Genomic DNA, 17,324 nt, shown 5'->3' on the forward strand with positions numbered 1-17,324 from the left:
TCAGCACCCACAAAATGAGAAACAGTTAGTGATCACCTGCAAAAAATTTGGTTTAAGTGACTTGCCCAGAATCACATAGGAACTCTGTGGCAGAGGCAAGGATAGACTCTAGAATTCAGTTCTGCAGGGGGAGCATTCAGCTTCCTTAATCATAATATTGTCCTTTCTCTTCCTGCAATCTCCTCCCTCATTCACTATCCACCACCTTCCAGCTTCTGCAACAAATGAAGCAGGGGTCCTACAGACAGCAGACTCCTTTATTACGCAACCAGAGCAGTTCTATCCTGTGCACTGAATGAGACAGGGGTCCTGCAGAATAAGTGGTTTGCAATCATGTAATTAAAGACTATATCATAATGCATATGCACACTAAGGAAACCTTAATACTGGCATCCCCTAATTTCTGAGTGTTTATTTTTGCAGTCTTAATAATGTTCTTTTAACATAGTTTTGTATGTAAGTTCCTGAATTTTCACTGAAAAAACCCCAGAAATTCCATCATGTGGCATCATATTGACACCCACATGGGTCATCAGCAGGGCTGCAACATTTAGATCCATTGCACAGACCTTTGCCACTTCAGATTATGGTTTAACTGATAGCAGTAGTAGGTTCTCATTCCCTATGTCAACCAGTACTAAAAGAGGAGGGGACACTATCAGTGGGTTTCACAGATATTTGCTGATAGCAGAGGAATGGTGAGTGTCAGGAATCTTGGGTCCCATTCTGCAGTGGGGAGAGGAGTATGCTCTAGTTTGCACAAACTCTTCTGCCCACTGCCCCCAAGTGTGACCTCTTCTACCTAGTCCCCTCCAACCTGTCTCTGTTCCGTCTCTTCATCCCAGACCTATTCTCATCTAGCCAGTCCCAATATCCACTCAAGTTTTTCAACCCAGTCGCGTTCTCCTTGCCCATCAAGTCCTAGTCTGACCTATCTGGACTCCTAGTCTCCTCACTCAGCCATTCCCAGTTCCACCCAACCCCCAGCTCTTTTTCCCCAGTCTCCTTACTCAGTCAGTCCCAATCTCCTACCCCCCTCCTTCCTGGCTCACTTGATCGGTTTGTCTTCACCACCTGTCCTCCAATCTCCCCTCCCCCACATTCTCTATCCCTAATTTTCTCACTAGACTCCTCATCCTAGCTAGTGTCCTGTCCATCTGCCCACCCAAACTCCTTGTCTTAGTCTCTTTGCCCACTAAGTTCCAATTCACCCCAGCTCTTTGCAGATCTCCTTTCCCTCCACTCTACTCATTTGCAGTCTAAATCTCCATGCCCAGCCACTCCCAGTCCCTGCAGCAGACAGGCCCAGGCCCCACACCAGGCTCCCAGGCCCAGTCTCTCTCCCCGAAACCCCTTGGCCAGCCTCCAATCCCAATCTTCCCCTTCCACCTCAATCAGGCTCTTTGTCCAAATTACTCCCTCCAATCCTCCCCCAGGTCTGGCTCTTTTCCCCTCTGCACTCAAATCAGGCAGCTTCCTCCTCCATCCTCAGCAGGGAGTGATTGAAAACATAGGAGAGAAGTCTCTGGGCTCTCAGTTTCAGTGACCAAGCCTAGACCCAAGATAGCCTAGTGTAGCCCAGAGCTGTAGAGAAAGTCCTGCCCAGCCCCAGGCTGGCATATGTCAAGTGTGGATGAAATCTCTGGGGAACTGAACTGCTAAAATCTAAAAAGTCTACTGAGCATGTGAGAACTGCAATTTTTCAAACGCTGATAACTTGCCCAAATGTTGACAGATTTTCACAGAGGCAGCAACCCTCCCCCCCCCCGAAAAAAACAAACTAAAAAACAAAACACATCTGTGACCCCACTTCCAAATTTCAAGCCCTGGCTCCAAAGCATGGGGGAGCTACGGATTTTCAAAGAAAACGTCAGCAAAAATTTTTAAACCTGGGCTCAGAAACAGCTGCACAATAAGTGGTGCTACCAGCCGGTGCAGCGTGTGGAGACTATAGGACGTGGCATACCATGCAGCCAAGTTACTCAGATCAAGATAGAATATTGCATGCTAGGAACTATAATTTCCAGGAGACTGGGCCTCCATGTTGAAGATGAGGCCAGCAACAGGTTTCATTAGAGAACCTTGTGATCCACATTTGGTTACTCATGTCTGGAGGGATCTAGAGACCTCCACGCTGTACATGTTAAGCACAGAATCAATGGTGCCAGGTCCTCCACAGTGGACTATGTCATCCTGGACAGATCCACTTCACTGTCACTCCTGCCAGGCACATACTCACTTTGGTTAGGAGTTCTTCAGAAGTAAGGGTGCCAGACCCTCAGTACAAGACTTCAACCTGGATGGATCCAGACACCAGAATCATTTTGGCAAGCAGTTCCCCAGTGACAAAGGGTGCTGGATCTCTGATGCTGGACCTGATGCACCAGGATGGATCCAGGAACCTTAGAGACACTGGCATGAAGCACACAGCCGGTGAGGTGAGTTAAGTCCAGCACATAGTTGACTTGGCATGAAGAGCCTTCCAGGTCAGTGGGGGTACAAGGCCACCCTCCTGCTCTTGTTGGTCCTACAATTCCCATTCCATATGGGTATCATTTCTCTTCCCTCTTTCTTAAGAAAAACTAACTAACTACAAACAAAAATAGGCCCCAAAAAGAAAGAAAGTGAAAAACAACGAGGGAACTGTTGAGGACAAGGTGTGTGATAAAAGTTTGTGGCACCATAAGCAGTGAAATAGAACTGAGGGATAGTTGGGGACACACCTTTTTAGATTCCCTGAAGTCCTCCATGATGGGGTGAGAAGAAGAGAGGAATGAGTGATCCCAGTGGACACTGCTCAACACAAGATTCTGGAAGCCTACGGCACAGGTGCCTGTGATCCCACAAGTGAAAATATATAGAAGCCACTTGAAGAACAAGTGGATGTGTTTTTTTCAGGTTAAATCTGCTTCCCTCAACCCACACAAGCCCCAGTTCTCACCTGTGCAATCTGTATTGGCTGAGAAAGAGGAATCTGCGTCATCGGCGTCGCAGCGGAGGCCGAGATGGTGGCGCCTGCAGCGCTGTGCTGCTGGCTGGCTGAATGCTGCACTGCAGCCGCCAGCAACTGTGCCTGTGCCTGTTGTAATAATAACTGCTGCTGGGCTGGCGTCAACGTGAGCTAGAAAAAATTAGAACAAACAGTCATTAACACCAGAAAGAATCGTTCCCATTACAAACTACCAGCTATTAATCAGGTAACAGACATTGGCCAACCTAGGCACCTTATGTAAGGGCAGCTGGCTACTCAACATAACATAGCAATCAACCTACAGCACAATTTTGGTAGAAGCATTGAAACTTTAAATGTTATGCTGCAATCAGAACCTGAGGAATCACGCAAGCTTCTCCACAGCTCTACTCCAAGGTTCATGCAAAAAGGTAATTAACTAGCAGGCAAAAAGAAAGAATCAGCCCTGACAGGATTTGAAAGGAAATGTACACCGAACAGAACAGCAAGTGATTAGCCAGATGAAAGAAAAGCAGGAGTGCTGGCTATGGCTACTGAATGAACTGATAACACCCCAGCTGCTTCACATTAGCATGAAACCCTGCCATATTCCATCATTTTCATTATGCCTTAAGATATAAGTGAAGAATATGAGCTCCATTTGTTTCACTCCAAGTCTCCCCTCCCATCTGCCTTTTTTTTTTTTTTTTTTATAAACAGAATAGAGTTGGCAAGTTTACATCCCTTCATCTTCCAAACACACATTATCTCTATGAAACAGGTGGCTAGTCTCTCCTTTACATATAAATGAATCCTGATGTCCACATTTAATACAATCCCCATCTACACAAACCTGGAGTCTTGAATGTCTCAGTACCACAGACATTCATCAGACAAAGCAAAAATGACTTATTTAGAATAGGTTTTAATAACTTTCTTCCACCACGTAATTTTTGTTGTTGTTGAAAGCAAATGTACTTTAAAATAGTAAAATACAAATTAAATTAAACAAAACCCATTAAATGTGGGCCTGGATAATTTACACAGCTATTCTACTTTGAGGATTCCGCAGCAAATTGGATTGAATTAGACATGGCACCATTCAAGTTTGCAGGTGACATCACCCAACAATTTAAATCACAGACCCAATGCATTGATGGAATAACCTCCTAATACCCCATTCCTGCGCAAAAACCTCAATCTGAAGAGCTGATGAAATGGAAATAACCTCTCCAACCAAACCAATCCACTCTCAAGTTTGTTCTTCTAATTCATTTTAAACACTTCTGGCGGTTGCAACAATTTAAGCACAACTACCCTTTAAAAAAAACAAAAAAACCCCACCAAACTTCCACCCCCCAAAAAACTTTACTATTTAAAACAAACAAAAAACTCTAGAAAAATCAGGACTGACAGGTTAAATGGAGGGGCTGAATTCTGTAAGCATAAGCAAAAACGTTGATGATTTCTAAAGATCGAGTTGCTCAGAGAACACAAACTTTATGCCCTTTGCAAAATATTTAAAAAGTTAGGGGATATAAACTGTAATAAAGTTCCCATCACTTTTGCTACACATGTACCCGCATTTTGACATGGTGTTTCCCTCTCATGCTTCTATATGGTCCCACAGTGAAGTCAAAACGTTGACTTTCTGATATCCATGACTTCTACACCAGTCTAATGTCAAACCTAGAGTTCTGATTTCATTGCAGGGTCAAATAGGAGAAAATGAACAGGAACCAAGAAATTCTAATATTGTAATACTAATTTCTCCAACAAACACCAGGCACTAAGAACTACGGACAAGCAGACTGCTTTTTATATAAAAATGTTCTCGCTCCCCTTGCCACCTGTGTGAAAGTTCCTCTTTAATGAAATTCCTCTTTAACGAAGTGACAGTAACCTTGGACAGCCACTCTACTATCTGTTGGTGGGCGATTCTAATTGGATGGCGAATGATGGCAGTACTGCCAGACAGGAGGCTTACTACAATTCTCTTGGGTAAACCTTACCCCGGTGATCTGTCCTCCGGCCAGCATGAGCTGGGTCTGGGGTATGGCCGCCTGCACTGAAGGCTGCTGGGAAGGCTGGCTTGGCTGCTGGGTGTCCCCAGATTCTTCATTAGATTTAGACTAGGAAAAAAATATAACTCTTTATAGTGTAAAACAGATGTTAATGTGTACACTACTATCTCTACACTGTACATCAAAATCTTTCATCTGCATACAAAAAGCCCTTGGGTTCATTTTAAGAGTGGGTTTAAGAAATGGCTCTTTCTGCCCACCATCTCAGCTATGACTGCTCCAACATGTGTAGCTAACACAGCTTAGGGTTAAAACAAAATAAAACACCCAGTTCTTTTGTACCTGAAATATTTTTAGATCCCACTTTGTTTGCTGCAGCATCACTGATGCTACTTTTTAACACAAAGAAAAAATATTTGCCCACCACAAAGCACTTAAAATGATTCACGGACTAAAATCCAGAACAATGGAGTGAAGGGAGTATATGTTTTTCAAACATCTGCATTAAGGACATTAAGTCAACAGAATGCTAGCTAAATGGGCGACTGGTTTGAAATGCCCTCATATGCTTCACTAAATCTAGCAAGAAGCCCAACACAAATTGTCTTAAAATAAAAAATTAAGCATTTATATAGCTGTGCAGTGTGTTTTACTTAAAATTAGGTTTTTTGTTTTTTTTTTTTAAATGGAGAAGAGAATACTGCAGCCATGAGGGAGGAAATGCAAGAGAGTGTCTGAAGAGGAAAGAGAGGGTTTTATGGTAATTAAAACTGGTTATGCACAGCATTAAAATTCTGCATAGATTTGCATATTTTCCACCACCTGTTTTGGGGACTGCAGAGCAGGCTAATTAACATAAAGCCTCTGATTCATTCTGCCAGTCACTGAGAGATAATTACAGCATAGGACTGTAAACATTCTGCACTGGTGATACAGCCTGTTTGCCAACATCTCTCTCAGGGATGGAAGTTTACCATGGCAACCAAGGCAATTTTCTGCCTCCTTTCTCTTAAAAAGGAAGATCACAGTATTTCCCCTTCTTTCTAAAGCATCATCACATGTAACTGGGTCCATGTTCTATTTGGCTTCATGGAATGCACTATCCCAGTTCTTTAGTACACTGCAGTATTGAAACCAGTTTTCAATAAAACTACATCCCTTTCCCCTTTCGGCATGTTGCTTGAATATTGTATTGAAAGGAAGCAGTAGGTTGATTGAAATGCTATGGAGCATACTGCATCACACAAAGTTTGAATGCTTTGCTATACCATGCAGATCAATGAGGAGCAAGTAGCCCAGTTTATTTTTAAATTACTAGGTATAATTTATTTGATGTTGGAGGAAACCCGAGTGATCCACACCAGCAACCTTAAAAATCAATGCTACATTGGCCCCCTATGTTCAGATATCAAACACAGCTTGCAAAGTAATCTATGATTAAAATAAGGCTGGAATCAAGGAACATGTGAGATTATTGGAGTTTGTAATGCAGCATGAGAACTATTTACAACTGCTCACTAACCTCTGACACAAAATTATTAGCACCAATGAATTAACCAGCTCCTACTGCTGACCATCACCCAATCTGTTCTGCAGCTGTGAAACTATTACTACTCAACCTCTCTTTTATTTTACAAACCCAAACAAATGTAATTAGAATGGGACAGCTCGCAGCCTGAAAACTATCTTTAATGAAACAGATACTTGATGGAGAATGGGAGAATGAGGGGCAGTCCTTACCTGTACATTTAAGGACTGAGCAGCAGCCTGTAAACTTGTTCCAGCGAGCTGGACCTACAACACAGTGCAAAGAACTGAGATGAAGTGAAGTAACAGTCATATAAAGCTTTGAAAGATGAAACACAGACCCCCTAAAACATTCTGCAGTAGCTGAAAGTAGGGGTAGTGCTGAGAAATATTAGACAAGTCCATATGGACCTTGCACAGTGTTATCTGTCCACCTCTTACTGAGAAAAGATTGTCAGTTTAGGACCTCTGGATGTTGATGTGAATCTGACTATGAAAGGAGCATTTTTGGGTGGGTGAGTCTTCTTTGGGAAATATAATTTTTATGCAGAAATCTCCTACGTTCTTAAAATGAAAACCCTATTAATCAACTTCTTAACTTCAGAACAGGCATTACCCCAAATACGCACGCTGCATTCACCACATTCCTTACATCACACAATGGGAATTTACACATGCAGCAGGAACCTCATATACCACATAAAAACTGTTCTCACACATCAATCCACCACCCAAGCACTCTCACTGTCCCTAAACACTGCAAAAAAAAATTACATACAGAGGACGGGGATACCCTTAACAAGGGCAGCGTTGACTGACGTGTACTCAAACTCAAATTCAATTTTTGAGATTGATGACCTGGTCCAATACTCCCAAGAAAGTGTTGGGGGGGGGGGGGGGTGCATAGGAGGCAGGAAAGTTAAATGAAAGCAACATTCCAGAACTTGGGATTTTTAAGAGCAAGATAGAGACAAAATATTATGAACAGGAAAAAGATTCTCTCTCCTGTTACCACATAAATTATACGCTCATACACTGTAGTCAGCTTCAATAACCCTCTTCATGTTAACATCATCAGCATCACTCCTACTACGAAGGAAGAATGTTACGTAATTGCCAATTCTTCCAAAGGGCAGGATTATAGCCTGTAGAATATTTCATCACTGACCATGCTTGAAATCCACTGCTTTACTGGGAACCAGGAAACACATAATGAGTACAAGAAAAACAAATGATCAAATGTGGCATGCTGTCCTTTAAGAAAAGGAAGACATCCCTATACTGAGATGTGTTGCATGAGAGTGGTAACATATTTAACTATACTTGCTTTCCTGTTGGCTCTATGTGGGTTGGAGAGCTTTAATTCAGATCCAGATACAAAAATTCCATGCTGTGGCAGCTCTGACCTTACAGAGCTATCTCTTGAAATGTTTCATACCTTCCTGGGTGGGATTCTACAAGATTTTCTGCATTTCCTGTCGCCAAACAGAGTTCATCTCTAGAAGTTAAGTTTAATTTGCCTTGCCTGTTGTGTTCTGAGATTTCAACAACATATAGCCCAAACAGCCTAATCAAACCACTATCCTAGTGAAATAGCCTGGATATAATTATTTTTACCTTTCTCAGCACTAAAGGTTGACCTTACAAATTTAGGTCTCTTAAGTGCAGCCAGCACACACTTGAACATAGATCGTGTTGTTCTCTCTCTCCCCACCACCCATCTCCATCCCCCTATGCACACACTTTCCTATTAGAGTATTTTAGAAGACAGTTTCTGAATGGCACCTTGTATTGTATTTGGCATTGGTCAGATGTAAAGCACTCCAGCTTGAGAGTAATCACAGCTGTCACCACTAAGAATTCCTATAATGGACATGCGTCTGACGAAGTGGGTATTCATCCATGAAAGCTTATGCTCCAAATACTTCTGTTAGTCTATAAGGTGCCACAGGACCCTTTGTTGCTATAATGGAAGACACTAATAGTTCATATCTAAGGTGGTAGCCAGTCTGACACTGGCCATTGCCAGATGCATCAAAAGAAGGCTTGGAGATTTCTTGAAACTAGAGATTCAAGAAATGCAGCATACATCGTCACAAAAAAAGTTATGGTCTTAGCAACTTTTTAAAAATACTTTTCAGGGCAAGGTGACATAATACTGTACTGATAAAAGTTATTGATTTCAGGTAAGTCATATGACAAATGAACATTAAAACAAGCTGTTCTGGAAACACAAAAGACCTTCAGAGCTCCTGAATTTGCATACCATACTGACACGCACATTCAGGGTACTGAGAGCGAAGTGTGCAAGAAAGGCATTCTCCAACAGCCTATTGGTTCAGTGTACTCAAACATTCACACTGTTATTCCACAGGTCCTAGGTAAACCTCTATCCTCTGGAAAATTATAATTTTGTGACAAAAAAGTACTGAATGCTCAGTACAATAAAATGGCAGCTCTGCGCTCTTAAAAGTGAACATAAAAGCCTGAGTACCTCAATTATACCATAACAATTGTGTAACCCCAGACCTTGAACACATGGGGTCAGCCAATTATTTCCAGTAATTTTAAGTTTAAACTTGGTGCCAGGGAAGGGAAAGACATTTGTTCTCAGACCCTAAGTGTGATCAGACACCTTACCTCTGAAGTATAACTTTGACTCCGTAAGAATAGGGGCTGCAGAGAAGCAATTAAGGGAAATAGAAGCCTGAATATCCTAAGGAAAACAACTCCATGAAATAAATCTTCCTAAAAATGACTCAGAAATTTGTAGAAACATATGCTTGTCTAGTTCCATCATTTTAAGCTTTCCTTGAGCATGGGAAGCAACAGGAGGACTTGAACTCTGTACTGGTAGCCCTATCACTTCTCCTTTCTTTAACTAGGTATTGACAAGTTCCAGGTCCATGTTGGGACAGTTATTGGGCAAATATAATTCTTAAGAGAAGAGACCAATTCTGGCCTTGTCTTTGGACACCTGTGATTCTAATGAACACTTTTCCAAAGAGGAGTAAACATTAAATCCCAGTGGCCTGTACAGTTCCAGAGTATTCATTTCCTACGCCCTTCTCCAGATTTTTGAAAGAACTATGAAAGGCATATGGTGTTTTAATTATAGGTACTCTCATCTGTAATATGGCCCTGTGGTGGCATCTGTTATCTAAAAGTTCCCAAAAGAGCTATTTCCCAATAATAATTCTCAGTGTATTTGATATGTGGGCTACAGATCAGTACAATAATTCATGACTAGCCTCTAACATTTAGCAGGCAGGAAAAAAAAAATCTCACATCTACTCAGGATGACAGTGCTCCCCTACACTACTCATGGATTCAGCTGCCAATTGTACAGGGTGGGGGGGAAATCTTTCCCCATCCACTTCTTTCCCAAACCACCTCCAGTTTAAAAAGTGTCTTGGTTTTTACCTGATGAAGGTGTCCAAGGAAGGCCTGAGCCTGGGCTGTAGAGATTGCCCCTCCAACGGGCACAGGCTGCTTCTGAAAGTCCAGGCCATTTGTCTGTGTGCCTGAAGAGGCAGAAGAAATTACAAAACTGTTGAACAGGACTCAAAAAGAAATTATATTAAGAAATTTTAAATTAATTCTTGCTGAAGTCTCCTGCTACTCTGGACTTCTAACTCTTAATTCCATGAAACGTCCTCCAATAACAACAAGGGTTTGAGTCCCCCCAGAAATGAAAGCAGCACTGTCACTCCCAGCAATTAGTATATACTCTGAGCCAGTTAAACGCAAGCAATTTCATAACCCCCTTAATGCCTATCATCTTGATCACCCTGCTCTATCAGTGCTGACAATGGTTTCACAACAGGATGCTCTATAACTGTATGTGCCTAGGGTTAAGCTCATAGTTCAGTTTTGCAAGTACCCTCTACCTAACAGCTTGCTGCTGATGGCAATTTTGAAGTTCAGACTTCTGCAAAAAACAAGGATCACAGTGGTAATAACACAATCCCTATTTCTTTTTCATCATTAGATCTCAAAGCGCTTCATGCTTAAATGTATTTAAGGAAAAAAAGGATTCTTTTCAAGAAAGTGAAGGGGGAGGGGAGAAGGCAACAGGGAAATGGTAGTGCCACATGTGCATTAGAACATGGGGACATAGTCCTTCTGATAACTATATACCAGTGTTCCGATGAATATTTGTGCAGAGGTCTTGTTACACTAGATTGCTCTTGTTCTATTATCTTTTATCCACTTTGAAATAATTTAGAACTGATTGCCTCTTTGCACTCTTCTCCCACCCAGGCCTAGAAGAAGGAAAAGCCCAAAAGCTAATGCTGGCACATCTGGTTGAAGAGTATCGGAAACTTTTCTCCAAGATATTGTCAAAGCTTTTCTCTTCTGCTAAAAAACAGCTGTACTGTGGTTTCAGGAATCATTCCTCCATGTTACGTGAAGGCAACAGAATAAGTATTGTAGACAACTGTTTTGGTACACTGTTGATATTATTTCCACCCACTACAACATCCTCCTCGACTATTGGTGACTATGGGAAAGGATATTTCCAATTTATAAAATTGCATACAAGTTCTGTAGCAGATGATACAGCACATAGATTCCAAGGCCAGAAGGAACCACTGTGATCATCTAATCTGACCTCCTCTTTAACATGAGTCATAGATTTTTCACAAATTCCTAGTGCATATTTTTTCTAAAAATCCAGTCTTGATTTAAAAATTGCCAGTGATGGAGAATCCACTAGGATCCTTGCTAGTTAATTTTTTTAATGGTTAATTACTCTCAATGTACACCTTATTTCCAGTCTGAATTTAACTAGCTTCAAATTCCAGGCATCAGCTCATGTTATACCTTTCTATACTAGACTGAAGAGCCCATTATCAAATATTTGTTCCCCATGTAGGTACCGACAGACTAATCAAATCACACTTTAATCTTCTCTTTGATTGAGCTCTTTGCGACTATTACTATATAAAGCATATTTTTCTAATCTTTTAATCATTCTCATGGCTCTTCTCAGAACCCTCTCCAATTTATCGGCATCCTTCTTGAACTGTGGGCACCAGAACTGGACACAGTATTCCAGCAGCAGTTGCACCAGTGCCAAATACAGAAATAAAATAACCTCTCTACTCTTACTCAAGATTCCCTTTTATACATCCAAGGATGCATTAGCCCTTTTTGGCAACAGCATCACACTAGGAGCTCATGTTTACCTTATTATCCACCAGGACCACCAAATCTTTCTCAGAATCCCTGCTTCCCAGGATAGAGTCCCCCATCTTGTAAATATGGCCTACATTCTTTGTTCCTAAATGTATACATTTACATTTAGGTTATTCAAATACATATTGTTTGCTTGAGCCCAGCTTACTGAGTGATCCAGATCACTCCATATCAGTGACCTGTCCTCTTCCTTATTTACCACTCCAATGTGTGAGTCATCTGCCAACTTTATCAATCATGATTTTGTGTTTTCTTCCAGGTAACTGGTAAAAATGTTAAATAGTGTAAGGCCAAGAGTCGATCCTTGTGGGACTCTGAGAAACATACCCACTTGATATGATTCCCCAATTACAATTACATTTTGAGACCTATCAGTTAGCCAGTTTTAATGTATTTAAAATACACCATGTTGATTTCTTATCTTTTTAGTTTTTTCCCCCCATCAAAATGTGGTGCGGTACCAAGTCAAATGTCTTACAGAAGTCTAAGTATATTACATCAATACTATTACCTTTATCAAGCAAACTTATCTCATAAAAAAATATATGAAGTTAATCTGAAAGGATCTATTTTCCATAAATCCATGTTGATTGACATTAATTATAATATCCTCCTTTAATTCTTTATTAATCGAGTCCCGTATCAGCTGCTCCATTATCTTGCCTGGGATCGATGTCAGAATGACAGGCCTATAATTACCCTAATCTTCTAAGAAATGGGGTGACTAAAATGAGAAAAGACCAACATACTTAGATTTGGAGGAAATTTCAGTAGGATCACTGTACTGCTTCATCCTAAAAGCTATAAGATTTTGTCTACCGGTGATGGATAGGTGCTCAAACAATGCATGACTGCCCATGGCTTATTATAACAATCCCTAATCCACTAGCCCCCCTTTTTGTCCTATGACTACAGTGATATTAACAAGCCACTTCACCTTGAATGGTCCCTTAGAATATGTGCTAACTACTTATGCTAATCTGTTCGACCTTGTATTTAGCTGAAGAAGAGCTCTGTGTAGCTCGAAAGCTTGTCTCTCTCACCAACAGAAGTTGGTCCAATAAAAGATATACCTCACCCACCTTGTCTCTCTAATATCCTGGGACCAACACAGCTACACCACCACTGAATACCCCCCCTCCCACTCCCAGGGCCACATCTTATTCCGATTAAAAATTATGGCTAGCAAATCTGGGTTATCGACTAAATGAAAGAGATGCAGTTGTTATATCATGGGACTTAGGCATCACTTTAAAAATCCATGAAAGCAAATATGGCTTATTTTCAGGAAAATCAAGGAGGCATACAGTTAGGCTTGGGAGGATTAGATTTTATTGGTAAATGTCTGTAAACATCAATTTCACCATACTGATGAAAAAATATTTCCATTGATAATAATAGAAATTTACAGTTCGGTAAAGTAAGAAAAATGCTGCTTGAGAATTTACTAGAATTTGATTTAAGGATATTTACTTTGTATATTTTGACACGTTGATGACAACTTGTGTTTTAACAGTTATAAAGCTTTACCTTTTTGAATCTCAGCATCCACTGTCATTAATTATTTATTGTCTAACACTCTCATAATTTCCTGCAACTGTGAAAAGTTAATTAAATAAAAATATTAAAAAAGCCTTAAAAATAAACACTGCTATTATCCAGTGAACTTTTTAAAAAAAGAAATGGTTACTCACCCTGTGTAGTAACTGTGGTTCTTTGAGGTATGCCCCACTACGGGTGCTCCACTCAAGATGTGCTAGTGCCCCCTGCACCTTTGATCAGAGATTTTTCATAGCAGTGTCCATTCAGCCCGCATATGTATGCTAGTCAGCCTCATGCCCCATGCCACTGTTATATAGCACTGCGCAGGTGAACCACTCTTAGGGCAGGTCTACACTACCGCTTATGTTGATCCAACTTCTGTTGCTCAGGGATGTAAAAAAGCCTCCTCCCCCTCCCAATGCAAGTTTTGTGCTGTCCACACTGGCGCTATGTCGGCGGGAGACACTCTTCTGTCGACATAGCTTCCACTTCTTGCTGAGATGGAATAATAATACTGATGGGAGCGCAGAGGGAGGGAGATCTTGCTCCTCCTTGGTGATTGATGTAAAACATGCATGATAAGTTGTCCATCATGATCTTTATGTGTTTGTCCCTGATAAGTGGTAGAAACTAGAGACAGGCCTACCCAACCGTTCTGAGTTCCAGGAGGTTGATGTATTGCACAGTCTCTTGCGATGTCCACTTGCTCTGGGTCGCATGAGTGTCTAGATGAACTCCCCAGCCTAGCAGAGAGGTGTCTGTCATTATGATGCAACCTAGATGGAGCTACTATAAGGTGGTGCAAAACTGGTTGGAAAACTGTTCCCAGAGTAGTTATCAGTGGTTCAGAGTCATGCTGGAAGGGCATAACGAGTGGGGTCCCACAGGGATCAGTTCTGGGTCCGGTTCTGTTCAATATCTTCTTCATTGATTTAGATAATGGCATACAGAGTACACTTAAAGTTTGCAGATGATACCAAGCTGGGAGGGGTTGCAAGTGCTTTGGAGTATAGGATTATAATTCAAAATGATTTGGACAAACTGGAGAAATGGTATGAAGTAAATAGGATGAAATTCAAGAAGGACAAATGCAAAGTACTCCATTTAGGAAGGAACAATCAATCAGTTGCACACATACAAAATGGGAAATGACTGCCTAGGAAGGAGTACTGCGGAAAGGGATCTGGGAGTCATAGTGGACCACAAGCTAAATGAGTCAAGAGTAATGCTGTTGCAAAAAAAGCCAACATCATTCTGGGATGTATTAACAGGAGTGTTGTAAGCAAGACATGAGAAGTAATTCTTCCACTCTACTCTGCACTGATTAGGCCTCAACTGGAGTATCGTGTCCAGTTCTGGACGTCACATTTCAGGAAGGATGTTGACAAACTGGAGAGAGTCGAGAAGAGCAACAAAAATGATTAAAGGTCTAGAAAACATGACCTATGAGGGAAAATTGAAAAAATTGGGTTTGTTTAGTCTGGAGAAGAGAAGAATGAGAGGGGAGATGATAACAGTTTTCAAGTAGGTAAAAGGTTGTTACAAGGAGGAGGGAGAAAAATTGTTTTTCTTAACATCTGAAGATAGGATAAGCAGCAATGGGCTTAAATTGCAGCAATGGAGGTTTAGGTTGGACACTGGGAAAAACTACCTGTCAGGGTGGTTAAGCACTGGAGTAAATTGCCTAGAGACTTTGTGGAATCTCCATCATTGGGGATTTTTAAGAGCAGGGTTGACAAACACCTGTCAGGGATGGTCTAGCTAATACTCAGTCCTGCCTTGAGTGCAGGGGACTGGACTAGATGACCTCTCGAGGTCTCTTCCAGTTCTATGATTCTATGATGACTGTTGGGGGAGGATACACGAATGGGACTTTTGCACACACGTTGCGATGGTCTTTCCATCAGCTGAGGGATTGTTTTATGCAGGTGGGTATGGAAAGCAGCATATTTAAACTGTGTCTGTTTGGTGAATAAACAGTTCTGAGCCACCCTTGAAAGGCAGCACATTCGGAGTCTTGCTTGTTCTATGATGAAGGTGCTGACTGCCATGTGCCCCAGCAACTGAAGACAGTTCTTTATCAGAGTTTGGGGACTGAGCTGAATTGTGTTGGGGCCAAAAATCTGTGCAGAGGAAGGTAGGCTCTTGCTGTTACTGAATCGAGATGTGCCCCTATGAAGTTTTGCATAGAAGTCAAAGTGGATTTTTGAATGTTTAATTGCAGGCCAATTCAAGGAAGAAATCTGTGGCCTCAGAAGTTGCCCGAGATGTCAGTTCCAAGGAGCGGCCTTTCAGCAGCCAATCGTACAGGTAAAGGAATACTACCTTTCCTATTGAGCTGTGCTGCTACTACTGACATGCCTTTCTAAAGATCCTCGGGGCAGATGACAGGCCAAAGGGGAGCACTTGGTATTGAAAGTGGCCCTGACCAACAGTGAAACATTGGTATTGTTTGTGGGATAAGGATTGCTATATGGAAATATGCATCTTGAAGGTTGAGGGCTAAGAACCAAGCCCCTTGCTCTATTATCGCTGCAAGAGTCACCATTTTGAATTTTTGTGCCTTCACACAGATGTTGAGTAGCCTCAAATGTAGGCTGGGTCTCCAAACTCCACTCTTTTTTGGTGTCAGGAAATATCTTGAATAAACCCCCTTCCCTCTGTGCTGCATGGGGACTGGTTCTATAGCTCCCATGCGTAGAAGAGTCTATTTCTTGATGAAGCAAGGTCTTGTGAGAGGGGTCCTTAAAGAGGGACAGGGAAGGGGGATTTGTAGGTGGAAGCGTAGTCAAGTAGATGGTGTATCCTGTGGAGATGATCTCCAAAACCCACTTATCTACAGTGACTGTCTCCCAAGCCTGCCAAAAGTGGTAAAGGCTATTGCCAAAGGGAAGAAGGCAGGTGGATTGGTGCAGATGATGAGGACGGTAATTCAGGCCAACTAGCCCATCAAAATTGCTGCTTGGAGGTGGAAGGGTGCAAGGTGGAAGGCTGAGAAGTGGACAGTTTCCTTCTCTGGAATCTGGGTCTCTTCTGATGCGGTTCACATGGCTCCTGGGAGGTAAGAAATTGAGCAGAGCAGGCTCTCTGAGCCATCTGGGACTTGCTGAGCTACCTCTTGTAGGTGTGTTTATATAGATACCAATAAAATGCAAGGCAGCCCTAGAGTCCGTAGGGATGAACCATAGATTCATCTATGCTGTCCAAAACCAACTCAAACCCACCAAAAGGAAGCTCCCCCACTGTATTCTGGACCTTTTTTGGAAATCTTGAGAGTTGGAGCTAGGAAGCCCGTCTCATAACTACTGCTGTAGTGATCGAATGGGAGGCAGTATCAGCAGCATCAACAGAGGCTTGTAGAGATGTCCTGGCAAGTAATTGGCCCTCTGTAATAATTGCCTGGAATTGCTCCGTGTTCCGTGCTCTGCCAGTAAGTGGTCAACAAAAGAGTTCAGTTTGGTATAGTTTATGTGATAAAATTTTGCCATTAGCATGTGGTAATTGGTGATTCTAAATTGTAAGGAAGCGGAGGAATGAGATTTCCTACCCAGTAAGTCCAGACGCTTGTGCTACCTTCCACGTACATTAACTGCGTTGAGTATCAAAGAGTTAGGTGAGGACGAGAAAATAAAAATTTGGAGTCCTTTGCTGTGACATAATGTGTCTTATCCATTCTCTTGCATGTAGGCAGAATAGTAGCTGGAGTGTGCCAGATGATCTTTGCTGGGTCCAGAAGGGGTTTGTTTATGGGCAAAGCTATGCAGGTAGATGAGGGTGAATGGAGGATATCAAGCAGCTTATGATGAGGTTCTTTAACCTCCTCAAGAGAGATCTGTAAGGAGTCAGCAATTCTCTTGACCAGATCTGGAACTGCTTAAAATCATCTGCCAAGGATGGCGGAGGAGGCACGACAGCTTCATCCGGAGTTGAAAATGAGATGTTGGCCACAGAGAGACGACCTCATTGGCTCTAGCTCCCTGCTCCTCAAAGGATTTATCTTGAGGGTCAGGTCTCCTGGAGGGAGCAGGTGATGCAGGTTGCCTCTCTCTGCAACAGGTTGTGCTCAATGCCCTGATGGC

At 42.0% G+C, this 17,324-nt stretch overlaps 1 protein-coding gene across 1 annotated transcript in view; it reads right to left on the reverse strand.

The window, feature by feature from the left end:
* Nucleotides 1-17,324, reverse strand: part of POU2F1 (POU class 2 homeobox 1) — a 102,755-nt gene that overhangs the window by 71,147 nt on the left and 14,284 nt on the right. Inside the window, exons 3-6 of the mRNA XM_065408319.1 lie at nucleotides 9,925-10,025; nucleotides 6,715-6,768; nucleotides 4,963-5,082; nucleotides 2,942-3,121 (exon numbers count right to left, since the gene is read on the reverse strand). Coding sequence (XP_065264391.1) covers nucleotides 2,942-3,121; nucleotides 4,963-5,082; nucleotides 6,715-6,768; nucleotides 9,925-10,025 — 455 coding nt within the window. The remainder of the gene's footprint in view (nucleotides 1-2,941; nucleotides 3,122-4,962; nucleotides 5,083-6,714; nucleotides 6,769-9,924; nucleotides 10,026-17,324) is intronic.

This window comes from Emys orbicularis, chromosome 1 (genome assembly GCF_028017835.1).
Source record: "Emys orbicularis isolate rEmyOrb1 chromosome 1, rEmyOrb1.hap1, whole genome shotgun sequence".
Lineage (NCBI taxonomy): Eukaryota > Metazoa > Chordata > Testudines > Emydidae > Emys > Emys orbicularis.